This window comes from Gracilinanus agilis, chromosome 2 (genome assembly GCF_016433145.1).
Source record: "Gracilinanus agilis isolate LMUSP501 chromosome 2, AgileGrace, whole genome shotgun sequence".
Classification (NCBI taxonomy): domain Eukaryota; kingdom Metazoa; phylum Chordata; class Mammalia; order Didelphimorphia; family Didelphidae; genus Gracilinanus; species Gracilinanus agilis.
Genome location: NC_058131.1, coordinates 199,690,260 through 199,712,251, shown reverse-complemented (window position 1 = coordinate 199,712,251; position 21,992 = coordinate 199,690,260). Strand labels below are relative to the sequence as shown.

At 39.0% G+C, this 21,992-nt stretch overlaps 1 protein-coding gene across 1 annotated transcript in view; it reads left to right on the top strand.

Moving 5' to 3' along the window:
• The window catches only part of MYT1L (myelin transcription factor 1 like), a 309,828-nt gene that overhangs the window by 282,145 nt on the left and 5,691 nt on the right, over positions 1 to 21,992 (top strand). Inside the window, exons 19-20 of the mRNA XM_044660933.1 lie at positions 3,828 to 3,919; positions 17,556 to 17,659. Coding sequence (XP_044516868.1) covers positions 3,828 to 3,919; positions 17,556 to 17,659 — 196 coding nt within the window. The remainder of the gene's footprint in view (positions 1 to 3,827; positions 3,920 to 17,555; positions 17,660 to 21,992) is intronic.

The following is a 21,992-nucleotide window of genomic DNA, read 5'->3' as shown; positions in this document are numbered from 1 at the left end:
AGTCACTTACTCTGTTAGAACCTCAGACAGCTGTTTAAAGATATAAACTAAGACTTTCATTCCTTAGTCATTTCTTTGGATGAAACTCTTATTATAGATGGAGATATAAATATCTGTATACTGATACACATAAGTATAGTCATAGATACATGTGTAGACATAAGTAGGCATGTAAGTATAAATGTGTGTGTATGTGAGTATGTATAAAACTTGTGTATAGAAAATTTTGTGGATTCCAAATGAAAAGACTTCTAGGTTTGTAATTCCAATCATAGTCCTACATCTAACAGATATGTGATCTTGAGGAAAACACTTAATCCTTCATGATCTCAGATGCCTCATCTGTAAAATAAGGGCTTAGCTCTGGAGGACCACCAAGGACATGGTCACCTCCAAAGGTACGGTCCTGTAATCTAAGAGATGGCATGATGCAATAGAGAAAGCCAGCCTGGGAGTAAAGAATGCCTGAGGTTCAAGTACTGTCTCTGAGACATTAGTTGTGTTGGCTCTTAGGTGCTGTTTTCTATTAATAAAAAGAGCTCCTGAACAGATCTTATATACCCAGGAACTCACAACTCTGGTCTAAAAAAAAAAAAAAATTCTAAGAAACTCTGCTGTGGTATTATTGGCTAAGCACTGTATTCATTTTCAGAAACTGAGGTTTCAATACAGTTTGACTCTACCTCTTGGACCTCAGTTTCCTCATCTGTAAAATAAAATGTTCAACTAGTTGTTAGGCAGCTTGATGGTAGAGTAGATAGATTGCTGGGTCTGAGGTTAAGAAGACTTATCTTTGTGAGTTCAAATCTGATCTCGGATCCACTTTCTAGCTGTGTGACCCTGAATAAGTCACTTACCCCCATTAGCCTCAGTTTTTGCATCTGCAAAAAGAACTAGAGAAGGAAATGGCAAACCACTTGTCTCTTTGCCAAGAAAAGCCCAAATGGGGTCACAGAGTCAAACTGAAATAATTGAGCAAAAACAACAAAAGATGCTATTTAAGGTCTCTTCCAGTTCTACCTCTTTTATCCAGGAACTTTAATAGGATTTAAATACCCATGGACGGAATTTCTGCCATTTAAAATTATATATATTCAGAGTAAGATTGAAGAGCTTGTGAAGAGCAAAAAAGATCTGGATAAATTTGATATCCAGAGAATCAGTACTGGATAAAGTCCTTTCACAGCCTAAAGGAGTTTTCATAGTTTAAAAGTTTTGTTTTTTGTTTAGTTTTTTAAAATAATGCAAAGAATTTATTCTTCATTTTAAAAAATCAGGTATTATGAACTGGGGATTTACGGCTTCATATAGGATCTTCTTTTTATGTTCACTATCACCAGCCAAAATGTTCAGTGGTTTTGAAAGGAAAAGTGTCAAAGACTCTGGAGAATGGGCACTCACAAAAAAGTGTCACAGCCAGCAAATGATGGGAATAGGAGAGGTAGCAACTTCTCTCCTGGTTCCTGACACAAAGATGGTCCTTCTCCTCATTCACCATTGGCTGGTTACTTGAGAGTTATCATCTTATCTAGAAAGTTAACTAATCTGTACTCACAATTTACAAACCGGATTATCTCAGTTATTCAAGTGGGATTTAACCAATCAAACACAGACCCTTTCAATACTATTTATCTGCTATGGGGCTTAGGTTGGAGATGTGCTATATAAAAAGACTCCCTTAGTGATTCATTGAGAGAAGTCCACCATCTTACTGAATTTCATCTCTCATAGTTTTGTTGTTGAACTGATTCAGTAGAAAATAAAGTCTTAGCAATATCAATATATTTGGGAGCCATCCTCATGTTTGTTTGGGTTTTTTTCTTTTTTCCTCTCCAGGTCTAGTTTTCTAACCTTTACTCAGTCAGTCACTCTTCTCAGCCCCTTTAAATTGTGAAGCCCCAGTCAGAAATGGTTTATTTATTGTAGCCTGTTGAGTGTAGTGTATTCCTGGAGAACTAACCTCATTTTTTAAAAAAGCAATTCATTTTGTTCCTATATCCCAGAAAAGGCAGAAGCTAGAGAGTGCTTCAAGCTCCTCTGATGGTCCAGCCTCTGGAGGAAGACACGCTTATGTGCTGGTTTCTGATTGTCTGGCTCTAATCAGTATCGCCATGCAGACCCAGGGCTAGCTCTGCCTGGGAGGCAGTAACCATCAAAGGCCATAGCACCCTGCCACAGGACCTACCTCCATACTCTCTGCAAGTTCCATTCTTGTTAGCTCTCTTCTTGGTTTCCTGAGCTCTGGATTTGATTTGTTCCTATGTCTCCTGACCTTACACCATAGGACCATCCTTACCTGCCCCATCGTCCCTAGGCACAGCCATCAAAAACAGATTCATAGACTGGGAGGAGTTTTGGAGGAGGGCCTGCCAAGTTGTTTGTTTGTTTTTCAATATGAGAAGTTATTGATAAAGTTAAAAGCAACAACCACTTCAGATCTCCAGAATTGCAGGATCCCAGTGGAGAGTTCATTGGCTCAGGAGTCATAGGATCTAGTTTCACATTTTGCCCCTGGTACTTAATAGTTGTGTGACCTTGAGAAAGTTTCCCACCCCCCCAGGACCTGAGTTTTCTCATCTTTCAAATGGAGGAGAGTTGGATTAATTGACCTCTGACCTTTGACTTTCTAAGTCTAGATTTATATTATATAGCAGAAGGAATATTAATATCTAATGGTTGAGGAAATACATATTACCAAAAAACTGCTCCAAATTCATAAAAAGTCTCCCCAAAATTGTTTTCAGGAGCAGCATTTGCATACAAGGACTTCCATGAGGATCATAAAGAGAAAGAGGAGCTAGAGGCAAGAACTAAGAACCCTCCAAATAGGTCAACATATATTTTGTATTTCATTTATAAATAATATTTGAGCTGTTATTTGGAGGTCCTCCAAATTATGTCAATAGATACACAAGAGGAAGGAGAGGTTTGCCAGGGTCCTCTTAGGAGCTAGAATATAAAATTAGAAGGTTAAAAAGTTAAAGAAATTTTAAAAAGTTTATGTTTAGAAAGTTAAAGAAAAAATACTCCAGGAAAATTGAAAGAGAGAACATTTTTTATTTGGGAGAATCAGAGTCACTTATAGATACAATCCTGTTTGTTTTTTGTTTTTTTTAAAACCTTTACATTCTTTCTTAGAATCAACTAAGGCAGAAGAACAGTGTCTGAGGTCAGATTTGAACCTAGAACCTCCCGTCTCTAGGCCTGGCTCTCAATCCACTGAGCCACCTCCTTCCCCACTATACAATCCTGTTTTGAAGAATTAATTGATGCATCTGAAGAGCTGTGTTATTTCTGAGCCTACTTAAAATAGAAAAGTGATCGCTGATAAAGGAGGGAGAAAAACTAACACAGACACAGAACTAGAAAATCATGAAAATCTAAATCTAAGAGCATTTACTGTCAGAACAGAGAATCCACTTCAATTCTAATGGGATTATATTATATATCCAGAGTTAGAAGAGATTTCAGGCCATCTAGTCCAATGCCTTCATTTGATAGATGAGGGAAATGAGACAGAGAGCCTTGCCTAAGTAGTAACAGAATTAGGATTTGCTGCTGTCATAGAGCCCAGAGCCTTTGCTCTTCCCACTGTACCATTAAACGCAGGCTAGCCTGAGTGCAAAGGCTTGGGGATCATCTAGCTCACGGCCCTCACTGTTACCTGTAAGCCGTAGACACCGAAATGAGTAAGAAATTGGTCACGGAGGATTTCACAACACAACACGGGACCCAAGGAATAGCTCTCGTTGGTGTATGACATTGTGCTTTGATGGATATCCTAGTACCTGTGATTAATAGGCTCTCTCTGTTCTTGTTGCCTACAGTCTATCAGGATGCCCACGAGCCACATCAGCCATGAAGAAAGCAAAGTTGTCAGGAGAACAAATGCTAACGATAAAGCAGCGGGCCAGTAATGGTAAATGCTCAGGCGTTATGTTTTTCATTGCATCCATGAGTCAAGGGAGGGGGATGTAGTGGGGGAAGCAAAACCTGAACAGTTATACGGAATGGGCTTGGGTTTGGGGATAAGAAATTTACATACACTAATTGCACACCAGGTGCTATTCTAAGCACTTTATAGATATAATGTCTTTTTTTTTTTTTTTAAACCCTTGGACTTCGGTGTATTGTCTCATAGGTGGAAGATTGGTAAGGGTAGATATAATGTCTTGATCTTCACAACAGGTAACCATTATTGTCCCCATTTTGCAGATGACAACGACTGAGGCAAACAGAGGTTAAATCATTGGCCTGGGGCACACAGTTAGTTAAGTGTCTGAGATTGGATCTAGTCTTGGTTTTGCTCTTTGCTTTGAAATGATATGATGGCTAAGAATCCTTTGCAAGCTGGCTTCTATTCTGAAAAACCCTATAGTACCAAAACAAAAAAAAAAAAAACAAAAATCTGTGGTCCCAAGAACTTTGCCCATCCACCAACCTGATATTGTTGAAGGGAGAAAGCAATAAATATTACCTTTCCAGTAATAAGAATACAGTGTGGGAAATGTGTTGGATTTGGAGCTAGAAGATCCAGATGAAAATTTCATTTCTTCCACTTAAGAGAGATCCTGGACAAGTCTCTTTACTTCCTTGAGTTTTGTGGCAAAAAATTATTGATCAGAAATACCAATAAAGAAAACAAAGGGGGTCAGCTAGGTGGCTCAATGGATTGAGAGCCAGACCTAGAGACAGGAGGTCCTAGGTTCAAATCTGGCCTCAGACACTTCCTAGCTGTGTGACCCTGGGCAAGTCATTTAACCCCCATTGCCTAGCCCTTAACACTCTTCTGCCTTAGAACCAATACACAGTATTGATTCTAAAACAGAAGGTAAGGGTTTAAAAAAATAAAAACAAACCAAAAAAAAAAAAAAAAGGAAAAAGTCTCCAGGCCAAAAAGAAATAGGTTTATTGAGAGGACCGGTCTCACAACAATGCTGGACTCTGGTCAAGACCAAAGATCCCAAGCCTTAGGAGATGGTCTGTTTTATACCCAGAAGGCTGGTGACAGTTTATATTCTCAGAACCAAGCATCATCCCTGGTGCTCGTGTCTAAGCACCAAGAACTCCTTTGAATCAGCAAAATACTAAGCAAAAATAATAAAAAGCAGAAGTGATGTTTGATGTATTTGATACAGAATAGGGTTGAGGTCATCTTAAGGCTATGGTTTCAGGCTTAAGGTCAAGATGCTTAAATATGGCAAGCCAGGTAAATACATAATAATAAAGGCTAAAGAGAAAGAATGATTCATGCTCAGAGAACAAGGTTATAAGTTTAAGGCTGTATTCACTGGATAAAATACTACTAAAATTATAAGGGGTTGAATAATATTAATTGACTTATGCTAACATTGTTTAACTAAGCTAAAAAATAGTCATTATGAAGCTAATCATAGAGGCGGGTTGGGGATTTTTCATTCACTGTTTCAGGAGAAATGATATTTAACAAGGTTAGATACTGAGGACACCTTGAGTTGATTCTGTTGAACAAAGTTCATTAGATTAAATTACCTTTCCTGATCCACCAGCTAAGCATCAAAAGTACTCATCCACCTTCTGGTCACTGTTTTGCATTCAAGCAATGAGGGGGTGACACCAACAGTCCCAGGAGCCTACGTGTCAAGGAAGCTCCCAGTATCTTTTAAGGAGAAAAAAATAGCGTAGCTTTCATGAGGGGAAAGTTTAGGAGTCTATTCAAACTATACTGTCCGGTCTAACCCTCTCATTTTGCAGAAGAGAAAACTGAGACCCAAGAAAGATTAGGACTTGCCCAAGGTTAGACAGGTAACAGAAGTCAGATTTCAAAGCGGGTCCTCTAACTTCAAGTTGTTGACTTTCCTTTCCAAGAGTAGATTATATCATCTCACCCAGCCTTCCCCTTCTCAAAAATCCCCAATGGTCCATAATTGCCTCTAGGCTGCTGAGCATTTAAAGCTCTCTACCATCTGGCTGCCAGGTATCTTTCTAAGCTTGATTCTTCTCCCTTTCCTTCATGTGCTTTAACCCTGGAGTACAAGTGCTTCTTTACATACCACATGCCATCCCCTGCAGCTGCAAAATCTTCCTCACTTCTGCCTCTTAGGATGCCTCTTTTCCTTTCAGGCACAGCTACAGTGCCACTTCCTGCTACATAAGGTTTTTCAGATCTGTCTGGGTGCCTTTTCTCCTGAAATCACTTGTCATGTAGTTTGTATATGGCTTTGTGTTTTCTTCTATGTGTACATGTGTGGGAAACACACAGGCGCGCACGCACACACACACACACACACACACACACACACACACACACACACCGGGTACAATATCTAGGCTCTATAAGGATAGGAAGCATTTCATTTTTATGCCAACAGACACTTAGCTCATCACAGTGCCTTGTACTTAGCAAGTACTTAATGTATTATTTGTTGAATTTCATTATTTTTGGAATGACAATGACAATGTTCAAAGGAGAGCAACCTGGAAAGTGAGGGACTTGAGACTGTAGGAGAATAGCTAAAGGAATTGGAATGTGTAGGTTTGTTTCCTGGAAATGGAATTAAATTAGCCACATTATGGAGAGTAAAACTGGAACCAGTAGATGGAAGGTTTCATCATTATCTGTGGCTGCAGATTTAATTTTAGTGTAACAAAAAACAAAAACTTTGGGACAGTGTTGTAGAGGAGATTCATGGAGGGAATATGGGCCCAAGAGAGAAGGGAATAAAGCAACCAGAAGGTCTGTGAACCACAGCAAAGGTGATGTTGGTGAAGTTCATCATGCATCCCCAGATATAGAGCTATACCTACACATGTATGCACACACACTTATGCAGAGATCCACACACTCTCTGAAAAAACAACAGATACAGCTCTACAGGTATGCTCATGAGGAAGCAGCCCCCTTTCCCTCAAATCCCCCACCCATGGCACACATCCCTAACTGCCTCTGCTTGAAACTTTGAGTGATGTAGTTCTAGCAGAGTCAGCAGATAATGACAGGAAGAGCCCTAGGCTGAGAGTCAAGAGACTTGGTTCAAATTTCTTTCCCTTCTCACTTGAAGGCTTCCAAACAAGAGTTCTTCAAAAGTGGAATGAGTGGGCTTTCTATAGCCGAACATAGTGAGTGTCATATCACTGGAGGTATTCAAGCAGAGGCTTGAATGATGGAGATATGGTAGAGGGCATTCTGTTCAGTAAGGTGAAGATTAGCCTAGATGCCCTCAGAAGACCCTTTCCAACTTGAGATTAGACTCATTTTACCCTCCTGTAAAACACATTGAACCCCATGATCCCTAAGGCCTCTGATAATCTCCAAGGGTTCCCCAGGAACCTCTACTAAGACAGTAGACAAAGCCAAGATATTTGAAAATGCTGGTGACTTTAAGTGCTTTAAGTCTTTTTTTTTTAATATTTTATTTTTTAGAAAAATTTTCCATGGTTACATGATTCATGTTTTTACTTTCCCCTTCACCCCCCATTCGCCCCCTCCATAGCTGACAGGTAAGTGCTTTAAATCTTGTGGTGAGGGAGGTACATTCCCCTCAAGGATATAAAGAGGTTTGTGTCTTCCCCTAGGCATCCCACCCACTCTCATTTTGGAACACTTCTGGGTGACTAATGCACCATAATTTTTTAAAAAGCCCACCTCCCCTTCTTGCTGAGGTGCGGGGGGAAGGTATGTGCATGGCCACTCAGGCACATGTGTACATTCACAAATAGGTACACACACATACACTTTGGTCCAGCCACCAGACTAACTCTAGCAGTGAGCCATGGGGCTGGTCCAAACGTCCTTGGTAGACATTTAGTTAGAGGTCAGCGAGGGTGAAAGGAGAGAAGGTCAAAGAGGACTCCAAAGTTTTAAGACTTGATCATTGGAAAAATGTTGTTCCTATGGACAGAAATTATAAGCTGTAAAAGAGGATGTTTTGAGGGGATAAGCTGATGAGCATTTTGAGGGGGTAAACCAAGGCTTTGCGCCAAAACACTAAAATTTGGAGCATGCAAAATTTAACATATCCTCTTCTTCAGCAGCATAGAAAAGCCTAATTAATAACTAAAAGTTTTGCCCCTAAATAACTAGAATAACTAGATAAAATAGGAAGCGAATAGATCTTGTTACTAATAGCCATCTCTGAGCTCTGTCCCTCTTATTTTCATATCGATGGGTTTCATATTTGCCATGCATAAATTTTATGCTACTTGCTCCAAGCACCTGCATAGCTAGCTATGTCTTGGATGCCAGAGGGACCTCCATGAGACAATTGGATTGCTCACATCTCTTTACTATTTACGTTTTCAAAAGTTTTATACTTTTAAGTTTTCTTCACAACAAATACATAACTTAGGTAGCATAATAATTATTATACATATTTTACAGATGAAAAATGTATAAAGGATAAATTACTTGATCAGGGGCACGAGATTATTATCAGGTCTTGGAGCTCATGTATTCTGTCTCTAAGACCAGTGTTCTTTCTATTGGACCATATCACCTCTGTTATTGACAACATGAAATAAAGGTCTTTAGATGTTTAAAGGAGCATAGAGATCATTTAGTTGGAAAATCACAGCATCTCATATTAGGAAGGGGCATTAGAAAACTTCTATTTTGGCTATACCTAAATGAAAATCCATTCTACGGTGTGAACAACAAATGGGCTCCAATAGTTCTTCAACTTACTTTTGGATAGCTGTAATTTTGGAGAGGTGGAAAGGACATCTCTATGACTTGTCCATGATTTTTCAGCAACAACTGACAGTGGCTGAGTAACCCTGGATTTCATTTCACAGAATCATTGGATCATTGATCTAGAGTTGTCAAAGATCCTAGAGGCCAGGTAGTCAAGCCCTCTCATTTGACATATTAGGAAACAGAGGTCTAGAGGAAGTATGTAATTTGCTTAAGGTCACTTAATTGGTAAGAAGATTTGGGATTTATTACCTAAATCAATCAGTCAAAAACTAATAAACATTTATTAAGCACCTTGTTCTTGTTCTACTCTTTGTGACCCCATTTGGGGTTTTCTTGGCAGAGATACTTAAATGATTTGCCATTCCCTCCATCAACTCATTTTACAGATGAAGAAACTGAGGCAAACAGGGTTAAGTGACTAGCCCAGAGGCATATGGCTAGTGAGTATTTTAGGCCAGATTTGAACTCAGGAAATTAAAGTCTTCCTGACTCCAGGCCTGATACTTCATTGGACCACCTAGATGTTCCTAGTAAGCCAAGCACTGAATTTTTTTTTTTACCCTTAACTTCAGTCTTGGAATCATTCTAATCGACTACTTATTGTTTCTATGCTCTTTTTTTTTTTTTGTACAGCTACTTGTCAGGGTTTGTGGGACATCATTCCCCACTCCAAATAATACAGGGCTAACACAGATTTAAGGACAAAGAAGGCCATTTAGAAACATCATTTTCCTTGGTCCCCATCTTGTATCCTGGGATAGGAGTAAAGGTCAGTCTTCTGGAACTACTTCCTGCAGAATAGGGGCACAGGATCAAGGAGAACCACAGAGTCCTTGGAACAATCTGCATATTGGTTCCAAGAGAGAAAAGTAGTAAGGGCTAGGCAACAGGAGTTAAATGACTTAACCAGGATCACACAGCCAGGAAAAAATCCGAGGTCAAATTTGAACCTGGGACTTCCTATCTCTTGGAATAGCTCTCAATCCACTAAGCTACCTAGCTGCCCCCAGCCAAGAACTGTTTAAACCACTGAAGATCTAATTTACTTGGGCCTGGCAAAGTTTGAAACAAGGTAAAGTTATCCTAGTATCATATCAATGGCAACTACTCTCTCTGTTATGATCTCCCCATTTCTCTTGGGTATTCACTCTTATTAGCCATTTTTGTTTTGTCCTTTATAATCCAAGTATCATTCTCTATGGCAGAGAAGATGGAAATAATGTCAGATTGGAGCAGATCTGCTTTCTCTATCATCCAGTATGAGCCTTTTATCCATACAATCAAATAGTACTATCCCTTCCATGATCTTTTTTTAAGAAATTATAAAATAATTATAAAATTATAAATTTATAAAATGAAATTTAAAAAACTATAAAATAAAGAGAAATTCTTAAATTTAAAAAGTACTTTTTTTGTTGTCATTAGCTTTTCTTGAGCCTCCTCTGAAACTTTGGACACTCTTGCAGGAATAACAAAGAGATTTCCTATAGGTGGCTGGATAACTGATTTCTTCAACAGGATTATTTAGTCAATCCACACCATTCTTGTGATCCATTTCCCAATCTCCTCATCTATTTCTCATTCTGTCCAAACGAACTATGATTTCAATTTCTATTTCTATTGATCTTCATCTAAATTCTTTGCACCATGTTTCCCTCCTCTGGAGGGAAATTCATCACATTATTATGATTCTTCATATATCTTCACATTCTTTTGCCTACCCTGTTCCATTCAAATAAAGTATACCCTCCAAAAAGGATATTTAGATGTATGAGTCATCCCACCAAGTCTTAAGCGCCTTAATTCACAGTTTTCAGAACTAATACTAAGAGAGATGAAATGATTTATCTAAGCTCACACAGTGGGTAGCATTGGTAGCACAGAACTTAGAATCCCTCTGATTTGTATACTTCAGTATTTTTTCCCTGTCAGTCCTGGCTTATAGGGGTTAGACCAGAGGCAAATGAGACTCAAGAGTGGAGTTATGCAATAAGGTTTTATTAGAGGAAAGGAGGGGGCAAAGGAGAATAGGAGGCTGGTAGCAGTAGTAGAGGCAGTGGGGTGGGGGGAATAGCCTGTGGATGGCTAGGGGTCTCCACCTGGATGGAGAAGGGGGCAATCTTTTATAGGGTGGTTGTCTGGAAAGAGGTAAGCTGTGTTGCCTCTAATTGGTCAAAGTTGGAGTACTTGGGTTGAGTTGATTGCATGGCCCTAAGGGGGTTAGGAACCTAGGTGTCTAGGGGTGGAAGTTCTCAGATCAGGCGTGATGGTCAGTTATGTAGGAGGTCATTTGCCTAGGCCTGATAGCAAAGTCCTGATGTTCTGCCAGGTGCTGCTTCTGTGGCAGTTCCTGTCCCAGGCTTGGGCAGGTGCTGGGGGAAAGGGAGGAAGGAGGGTCTTTGGTCCCATAGTCTATTATTCCCTACACATTTTTATTCCCTAATATTTGTTGGCTTGGATAGTTAATGCTATTGGATACAATATCCACACGAACATGATGTTTTTTAAAATGCTTGTTAGGATTTTTTTAGTGAAAATTTGAAATAAATACTTTAATAAGTCTTTGAAACTTTGCCCACATTTGTGAAATATAGCCTATCCATGTAACTTTAAAAGTTTTCCTAAAGATATAACCATTAACATAAAATGACATCTGATCCAAATGTATAATTATGGATATAATATTAATATTTAAACATATTTCAGTACTGATATAAATCTGTGATTTCCCTGAAATTAATATATCTTCTGGCCACTGCTTCTCATACTATGTGACTTACATCCATGTCGTTCCATAAATGTTTCATAAGTTTTCTACCAAAGGTACTGGAGTCCTCATTCTTTGATGTCAGTACAATTAAAATTAGTTCATTTCAAACTGTGAATATATATCAGGAAATTGGGAAGTTTTGCCTAGAGAAAAAGAGTCTTACAAGAGCCCCGATAACTGTCCTCATATGTTTGAAGGATAATACCAAATAGGGTTTAGTCTTCTTGACTTGGCCCAACAGGGTAAACTGAGCAATGAGTGGAAGTTTCAAAGAGGTATATATAGGATTAATGTAAAAAACAAAATAAATCAAAAAACAACTTCCTAAGAATTAAAAAGATCTCCAAAAGAATGCCTTTTAGAGTTTGTGATTTTCTTCTATTAAAAGCTGTCTGATCACTTATTAGATATATTTGTAGAGGGGACTGGTGAAACCATGAGTGGTCAGATATGTCACATAGAGAGAATAAGGATGTAGAAAAGATAATATGATGTACTCATAATGAGGTTAAGGTTATTGGATCTCACCCGAAGAATGGATTGATGATTCAAATTAACTTCATTTTGAGGAAACAAGTTTTATTGAAAAAGTAACAGAGTAACTAGTCTAGTGAATAAGTAAGGTAGGATAAAGATGTGGTAAAGTAAAGGTAGAGTGAGAGATTAGAAAGGCAAGGGTAAAAAGTGGGCAGGAGTTCTCAGGATTGCCTTTCATCTTGCTTAGCTACTAAGGAAAAGGGCATTCATTTGTCTGTGTGGCTTTACCCATGGTTCACCATTTGTCACCTGAGGAAAGCAAATCACAATGTAAATGAGATCCCAAGGCAAGTTTAGGGCAAGTTTTGCTCTTTTCTGCACAGACACTAAGGCAGGCAATGAGTGTGGAAATTGAGCCCTGTTTGAGTGTGTGTGTTTCCTGTGTGACTAGGAAACAGCTCCAACCGAGGACCCTAGGTTATGTCTAAAGACTGATGTGGGGAGTGTTCTTATAATTGTGAATCTAAGCAACTCATTTGTCTTACATGAAAGGTGGCCCCATTCTAATCAACTAGTATTGTTTCCATGTTCTTTTGTGTACAGTATTTGGCAGGATGTGTGGGACCTTTCAGCCCACATTATTCCCTACTCCAAATAACACAGGACACAAAACTGAGATAGGGGCACGCGTCAGGGGACAGGATGAGGGAAGAGCTTAGGGGCTTGTGTTCTTGGTGGGGCAGGGGTCATCAATGGCATCCAGAGGTTGGAGGTATATTTGTTGCTTAGGAGCCATCATCTGGAACTGGAACCTGGGAAAGCTGAGAGGCAACAAATTTAACAAAGCAATTAAACAGGCAAGGGCCAAAAAGCAAAAGAAGCAACAGTGAAAGCAAAGCGGGTATGAAGGTACACCACCAAGTGCCCAAAGGGAGGAAGCACTTAATGAAGTTCCAAAGGGATATTGAGTTACCTTTGTATGTTCCTAAGGTTCTTTCCTTATTTTCTTCTACTTCCAAGCTTCTATACATGTTACTAAATTTATAAATCAAAGGAAACTCAAGTTTAGAGCTTGTAGTGCTTGTTTTCACCTGTAATATTGTCAAAAATATACAGTGATTTATTTTGTATTTTTATCAATTATATGCAATAACAAATTTCCACATAAGTTTTCCAGAGTTATATGATCCAAATTGTCTCCCTCTCTCTTTCCCTCTCCCCTCCCTGAGCTGGCAATTCATGCAAAACATTTCCATGTTGTTCATTTTTTTAAGTGAATAATATTATAAAAGCAAAACATATACCTAAATAAACAAGTGAAAAATCACATACTTTCACCTATATTCTTACTCCAAATGTTTATTCTCTGGAGATGTGGATAGCATTATTTTTCATAAATGTCTCTCGGAATTTGTTCTGGATCATTTCATTGCTTATAGTAGCTAAGTCTATCACATTTGATCATTCCATAATATTGCTGTTACTATGTACAGTGTTTTCCTGGTTCTGCTTATTTCATTGTGCATCAGTTCATTGTAGGTCTTTCCTGTTTTTTCTGAAATCACCCTGTTCATCATTCCTTACAGCACAATAGTATTCCATCACCATCATATACCACAATTTGTTCAGCCATTCCCCAACTGATGGACATCCCTTTATTTTCCAAATCTTTGCCAACACAAAAAGAGCAGCTTTAAATATTTTTGTACAAGCAGGCCCTTTCCAATTTTTAAAAAATCTTGAGATACCGACCTAGTAGTGGTATGACTGTATCAGTGGGTATGCATTATCATGATTTAAAAAAATATATTTTTCCCAAATTACATGTAAAAATAACTTTTAACATTCGACTTTAAAAAATTTTTTTAATTCAGAGAGGGGGAGAGGGAAGCGGGGGGAGCGGGGAAAGGATCATGAATCATGTAACCATGGAAAAATATTCTAAATAAAAATTTAAAAAGATATATTTTTTAATCCTAAATTCTCTGCCTCCTCCCCTATTCCCTCACTAAGGAAAGCAGTCTGATAATAGATTTTACATGTAAAGCACTGATTTTTGTTGTGGGGGGATAGAGGTGAACCCTCTGGGTTCAGGAAGGGTACCTTTTGCAAGAATGCAAGACTACAAAACTTAGCTTAAAAATAAAAAGAGAAATTTAATTTGCAAAGTAATGTTGAATCTGGCCAGGAGGGAAGCATAGATGGAAGCCTGTCTCCTAGGTGGAACAGCATGGGTGGAAAGCTGTCCCTTAGGAGAACAGCATGGATGGAAAAGCTGTCCCCCAGAGGGCATCAATTTGGGGTTTTTTATACTCTTTACATCAGTGAAGAAATGACTCTAGATTGGTAACCCCTGAAGCAAGGAGTGGGGGAGGTTTGCCTGAAGGCTTGGAGGTGGTTCCTTGATTTGGAGGACAGATGAATTAGGTGTGTCTCAAATCAATGTGACCATCCAAGGAGGTTAATCCTCCAGGTCAGATGTTTTGGGTTGGGAGTCATGAGGGTGTTAGGGAACAAAGGAATTTCCCTGTTTACAGTTTGCCCAGTTTTGGGGGTACAATGCCCATGCCAGATTTTAACAATATAACACTGTCTAATTTTGAACTGAAAATAGCACCAATTGGTCCAATAGTTGTTCTTCTGACTATTGTTCATCTAGCAAAAATGTAAAATATTCTTTATGTATTATCAAAACATTGATGATGTAAGAACTCATGAGCCACCCAGGCAGCCAGAATAATAATGGTTCTTTCTTGTATAGCATTTTAAAGTTTGCGAAATTCTTTATATACAATGTACATGGAATATTTTGCCAAGTACGTTTGGTACATTTACAAACATACGTTATGCCCGTGGTCAGTGATGGGCAAACTACAGCTGCGGCCCCCTGAAATGTTCTATCCACCCACACCACATTATTCCTAATGCTATAGGGGTGCAAATGGTGAACCCCTGGGTTTGGGAAGGAAACCTTTCTCAAGAATGAGAGGACTCCAAACTTAGCTTAAAAGTAAAAAGAAAGATTTATTACTAAAATAGGATCCTTGGCCAGCAAGACAGCATGAGTGGAGCAGCCATGGGAGGCCGCCCCCGAGTGCCCCAGTTCTGGCCTTTTTGTCTCCTTTCCAGTAGTGTGGATGTGACTCCTTGCACTCAGGCATTCAGTGAGTGCAGGGTCCCTCTGAGACAGTGTGCATCTGATGTGTATCTCTTTTGTCTATCTCAACTTAAAGGAAGTCCAAGGATAATGGTCTTTGCCTGTGGAATCACAAGGGCAGGAAGGAGGAAGGGAATTTCCCTATTCACAGCCTGCCTGAGTTAAGGGGTTCAGGGTCCCTGCCATCTCTGCACAATGCCCATGTCACTAATCTGATGAATACAATGAGTAGGATACAATACAATGAAATTTCTAAAGAGTTGCCTTAGAAACAGACTGATAGATGAGCATTTCCTTTCCTTTGGCCCCCTCTTTAAAAAGTTTGCCCATCACTGGTATAGATCACTGTAGTGTGTCAGGCACTGGATTCAAAGTCAAGAAAGCCTGGGTTCAAATCCTTTCACAGACACTAAATATAACTGTGTGACCCCTCCCAGACCCAGGTTATTTCACCTCTCTGCTTCAGTTTATCTGTAGTTTAAAAAATATGAGAATGTTGGATTCAATGATCTTTAAGTTCTCTTCAAGCTCCAAATCTATAGTCTTATGTGCCAATAACCCTCACAACAACCCTGTGATATAGGGGCTATTTTATATTTGGCATATAAAAGATGAGGAAACTGAGTTTTTAAGTTAATAACCCAAACCCAGGGTCACAAAGCAACTTGGTAGTGTCAACTGTAATTCTGGAACTACAAGTTTGCCCCTGTCCCTGGGGAAAGTGCCTTTAGGAGAAGTCCCAAACTAACTTTGTCTTAGACTGAACAATGGATTATAGTTGATACAGAGCCAAAACTCTGGTACTCAAAGTCAAAAATGGGGTGAACTGTTCAGTTTAGAGGATAATTAGGTATCTGGAATATAAAGTAGATGTTTATCAGGAGCAAACTGGGAGATGCCTATCTGTGCTCATTAAGAATGGTGGGGGGAGAGGCCAGAGGGGATCTTCCTCTTAGCTCAAATTCACCCTCCCTAGCACTGCAGGAATGTAAGGGAAAATGAGTCTTTTATGTTGTTGAAATTAAGTACTTAACTTTAACAATGTCTTCTTTGCCTGGGATACAATCTGGGGTTTTGGGGTATCTAGGGGAAGTCTGTACCCTCACATCAAAAATAAAAAAAAAAGAGATTTATTAATTTGGAGGTAATGTCGAATAGCCAGGAGGTAGTGTGCAGGTGGAGCACTGCCTCCCAAAGGAGATGGGGTCTGGGTTTTTATTATCCCTTTGACAATAGCGGTTACAGAATAAGAAAGGGGATGGGGTGAATCAGGAATGAGGTAATTCATTGGGTTGAGGGGTACAAGGGATGATGTGTGGAATTCAAAGGAAGATTAGATTGGGTCTGACCCAATACTTCTTAGGGTGGAACTGGGAGGTGCCTATCTATGTTAATTGAAGATCTAGGGCATCTTCCCTTTCATTTTACAGGAGAGGTAACTGAGGCCCTAGAGCAGTGATTCCCAAAGTGGGTGCTACCGCCCCCTGGTGGGTGCTACAGTGATCCAGGGGAGAGGTGATGCCCACAGGTGCATTTATCTTTCCTATTAATTGCTATTAAAATTAAAAAAAAAATAATTTCCAGGGGGCTAAATAATATTTTTTCCGGAAAGGGGGCGGAAGGCCAAAAATGTTTGGGAACCATTGCCCTAGAGCTTTCTCACTTTTTGTTCTGAGATGCTGCCATTTCTTCCACACTGTCCCATAGCAAGAAATAACAAGAATCTTCCTATTTAAGCTGGTTTTTTTTTAATTTTTTTTTAATTTTTAAAAAAAAAAAATTTTAAACCCTTAACTTCTGTGTATTGACTTATAGGTGGAAGAGTGGTAAGGGTAGGCAATGGGGGCCAAGTGACTTGCCCAGGGTCACACAGCTGGAAAGTGTCTGAGGCCAGATCTGAACCTAGGACCTCCCCTCTTTAGGCCTGGCTCTCAATCCACTGAGCTACCCAGCTGCCCTTTAAGCTGTTTTAAATTAAATATTGTTGTTCTCCAAAATACATGTGTATGTTGCATTGGTTAATTTTGATATTTGTAATTAGAGTATCATAGATTTAGAGCTATAAGTAATCATAATGAAAATCAAATCCAGCACCTTAATTTTATAGGTGTGTAATAATTAAAGTAGATTGCCAAGCCATAGATGAATTCTGCCTAATCTGGAAAAAACAAAAAGCCTCAAGTCTTTGATTTATTTTTCTTTGAATTCATTTATCTTATCTTTCAGTGCATTGCATTTCCTATGACTCCCCAACTGAATTCATTTTTGTATTTGGAAAAGTTTTCGCGAGAAGAAATAGAAGTGGTAAAGCAAAAGGTTCAAGAATTCACAAGGGCTTCCTATCATATTTTTATGTATAACTCATGGAAATACATTTTAATCATGAAAAAAGTGGGGAAATCTAACAGTTTGAAACTCCTGTAATCCAGATAATGGAATAAAATATTTATTCCTCTTTTGTTTTTTCATCATCACAGGTATAGAAAATGATGAAGAAATCAAACAGTTAGATGAAGAAATCAAGGAGCTAAATGAATCCAATTCCCAGATGGAAGCTGACATGATTAAGCTCAGAACTCAGGTAACAGTTTTTCGAAGCCCTAAATTTCAGTCACACCTCTCCATTCTCACTCAGACCACAAGAATCATTGAGTTGTGGCGAGATAAATGTTTATTATTGCTTTTGTCAACCTGGAAAAACACCAAAAGCAGTTACAAAAGACCATATCTTTAATTAGGACAAGGGAGACACGGCCACCACACAGTCAAACACAGACAGACAGACACAGACACAGACAGACACACACACACACCACCACCACCACCACCACACAGGGCCAATATAGCTGGGGTAAAAAAAAACCAAAAATGGGAATTTCAGTTGAAGTAAAGAACTTTGGGTTCTATTTTTACCTGAGAGAATACAACCAAAGATAAACTACTGCCTCTTTATGTAGAGGCTTGGGAAAGAGATTGTAGCCCAAGGCACTTATGAGAGTGCTACATACAATAAGAGAAACTAAGAAAAGGAAAGGCTTGGCTATCACTACCATTCCTATCCAGGGTGCTCAATGGGAGCTTGATGGCCTGTTGTTCAGTCTGGGACAAAGGATCTGTCTGAGAGTTTCTTGAAAGCAGGTTTCCATGGGAAGAAGGTAAATTTGGAGTTTTATAAAGCAAGGTTGTCACTTAAAAAAAGTTAATTCCTCATCTTTTTCAATTTAAAATTTTTTATTGAGATTCATCTTGCTTTGAAGTTTTTTTGTAACAAAGTTTGATGCAGTCTAAAAGACTTCATTTTTTTCCCCAAAGAAACCTCATTTGTGAAGTCATTGCCAGAAAATTCCCTCTTTTATTTTAACTATTATCATATTAACCTGTTTTAGGGTATTGTTATCCATCTAACCCTTTGTTAGACTATCAACCATTACCATCTCAGGGTGACAAGCTTGCTGTAATCTGCTTGCTATCAGCGTTTGACCAGAATGGTAGTATTTTAATTGATCTAAAACTCTCAAAAGATTGCCCAGAATTCCTCATAGTGTACCATGCTTTGGCATTGAAAGGGGGTACTGAGAGAAGTTTGGGGCTGGATTTGATAGTCTGCCATAACATATAATTGTTGGCAAAGAAGCCCACTTCATTTTGGTAACTCAGGAAAGGCACAGTAAAATTTATACTACTAGTTATTCCCCAAATTCCAACTTCTGACCCATTGGTCTCACCCAAAGAGGACATACTTTCCCATACTAGATGGCACTGTAGAATTTACTTAGATGATGATTCAGATGGATGTAAATAGAACCAATGAAACATTAATGCCCTCTAAAGAGTTAGCTAAAAGACTCTTATCCTTCTATATGCATTAGGCATAGTTGTCCTACTGATTGGTCTTTCCTAGGGGCTTCCTAGTGACAATTTAACTTCTGAAACCCCATTTGATTTTTGTTCCTGACCACCACCCTTCAAGAAACTCCCAGATGGACCCTTGTCCCAGGCTAAACAATAAACCCTCAAATGCCTTTTTAGTCACCCAAGCAGAACTCAGCTAGGGACAACCAAAGCCTTAATTACTTGTTGAGTATTTTTAGCCTCTTGGCTATTGCATGGAAGCTTCTCAAAGCCACCATAGACTGGTTAGTGCTTCATTCCCAAACTGGTGACTGAGCCTATGACCTTCTCCCTCTCTTCAAAAACCTATATAAGCACAGGGGAAACTCCCAGTAATTTTATTCCTGTCCCTCTTTCCAGAGACAGGATCATCCCAGAGCATTTGGCTTTTGCATGGTGTCTGGGATCATTTCTTTCTCTTGTCCTGATTAGAAGACCTGTTCTTAAAGCTACTCTGATGGTTATAAGTTATTATTCAGGTTGACACCAGAGTGCATAATAAGTAAATAAAAATCTGTTGCTCAAAGCTCTGGGGCTTTGAGTAAGGTACAAGGGAATAAATAGGAGGGCAGCCATTGCACCTACCTGCTACAACCATTCCCAAGAACTGGCCTGTGAGCTCTGAACTCCTTTCCAGAGAGAAGGAAGTTCTGAAGTGAGTTGGGAATTTTCTTGAACAATTCTTTGCACTTTGGGTTGGATTGCTAAGGCCCTTCAGTTTGGCCAATCATCAGACATAGCAACCCAGATGGCTTTCTGTTCGTTTCAAACTATTTCTGCCCAAAAGATATCTGCTTGTAGCACCCCTGTAATTTTCCACAACACCCTATTAGATAATCAGTGTTCTGTCGACGTGGAATCTAGAGACCCCAAACTTGTGGCCTAGTGAGATCTGATGAACCCCACATTTTAGGAATAGCTTGTAGGTTGGAGACCCCCAAAGCTTGTAATCTGTTCCCTGTTCCCGTTAGAATCCACCCTGAAGGAAATCCCAGACTAGCAGTTGCAGACTGAATAATGGACCCTAGGGTAAAAGCTAAGTGATTCTTTTGCCTTAGAAGCTTCTCCCCTTGTACCACATCCCCCTTTCCAGATCTAACTCAGGACCTTCAGCTTAGGAGACTGATGTGCTGCTTACAGCACTAAACAGTCACTTAGCTTTTACACATTTCATTGTTTTGTAATAGTTTATAGAATCACATAATCACAAAAAAAGAATCACTTTAGAGGTGACCTAGTTTGATCAATACTTGGTCAAAAATCGAACCAGTCGCCATATAACTTTGGCTTGAAGACCACCACCCTCTGCAACAAAGCGAAACCCTCTCATGGCTACCCTTTCCACATATAGATATCTATAATTGTCAGGCTTGCTGTGTGCTTACAACTTTGTAATTTTCACTCATGGCTCCTAGTTTTGTGCTCTTACGGCCAAACTGAACAAACAAACAAATTGCTCTTGTACAAAATGGTCCTTCAGATACTTGAAGGCAGATGCTATTACACATATAACACACATACTTCTTCCCCCCAAACTCTTAAATATTCTGTTAGTAGATTGATTTCAGCAAGAATGAATTTTAAGTCTAACTGATGTTTGAATACTATTTCTTTACAAGGTATTTGCTATTTCAAGAGATTCTATGAATTACAAAAAAAAATCATAAGAGCTAGTCATACATGATAAATCTCCCTGCATGCCTATTATTAGAATTTAAAAATAAATTCTATCTTCAGTGTTTGTCTTCCACCATTTTATTTTGTATTTTTTGACATCTGAGGGAAATACTTGTTTGGGATGAGCACTTATTTCCATCTGATCTCAGAAATGAATTTTAAGGGTTAATGTTTATACTTATTGACTTGTCTTGTGAATGATCTGATCCAAATAGGCTATTCAAATGAACCTGGAATAGGGCTTTCTTTCATAGATCCTTCATTTAATTTTGGGAAGAAAAGCAACATTTTCAAAGTAAGACAGTAATACAGAGCTAGGACCCAAAGTAAAACATTATAAACAGTTAAGCCCCATCACAAATTATACTTAGCGCAGGCCAGGGAAGAAACACAAGCCCTCATATAACCATAATTTTTTTAAAGACAGTTTAGACATAGTGATTCAAGGTCAGATGGCATCACATACACACAGGTAGGAGATTTTTCAGGCTTTCTCTATTTCACCTGATGTTCTCATGGGGATACCAATGGTATTCTGCCATTCTTTGTCATCTCAGTGCTCAGCAGGGTCCCTGGTACTTAATAAATGCTAGTTGGCTAACTGTGGTCAAACATCTTGGATCTGTGCACAAACCTCATCAATCAGGAAATATCCTGGGTTCATTGTTTTCCAAGATCCACATTCCTTTTTCTTACATAACTGTTTTTGTCAGGTTTCCCAGTCAGTAATTAAAATGTGCCTAATTGATGCCTTCCATTTTTCATCTTCTATTCTAGGTTTATAGAGTCATAATGTTTATTCTGGCTCCTGCCCTTAATTCTCTATTCTCTGACTTTGGGGCTACTGGTCAGTTAGTTATTGGACATTAATTCTAGAAGGGGTTGGATGTGTGATCAAGGGGTTCAGCTTACCAGCTCTACTACTTCCCCTTTTGAAGGGATTTCAAAATCCTGATCTTAAATAATTATTAGATAACCTCAGCGATCCCTCTTCAGCTCAAAATCTATGATACTTTATTAATCTGTGATGTTCTTCTTAAGGGTTTTATCAATTTCATCTCAAAACCAACTGTTATAAAACTGCAGATTGGTTTTTGTCCACTAATGATTTCTGAAAATTCATATTAAGGCGCCCAGTGGATTGAGATTTAGGCCCAGAGATGGGAAGTCCTGGGTTCAATTCTGGCCTCAGACACTTTGTAGCTGTGTGACCCTGGGCAAGTCACTTAACCCCCATTGCCTAGCCCTTACCACTCTTCTGCCTTAGAATCAATATGGAGTATTGATTCTAAGACAGATGGTAAGAGTTTTTTTTTTTTAATTCATATTAGTATGGGAGAGAGAAA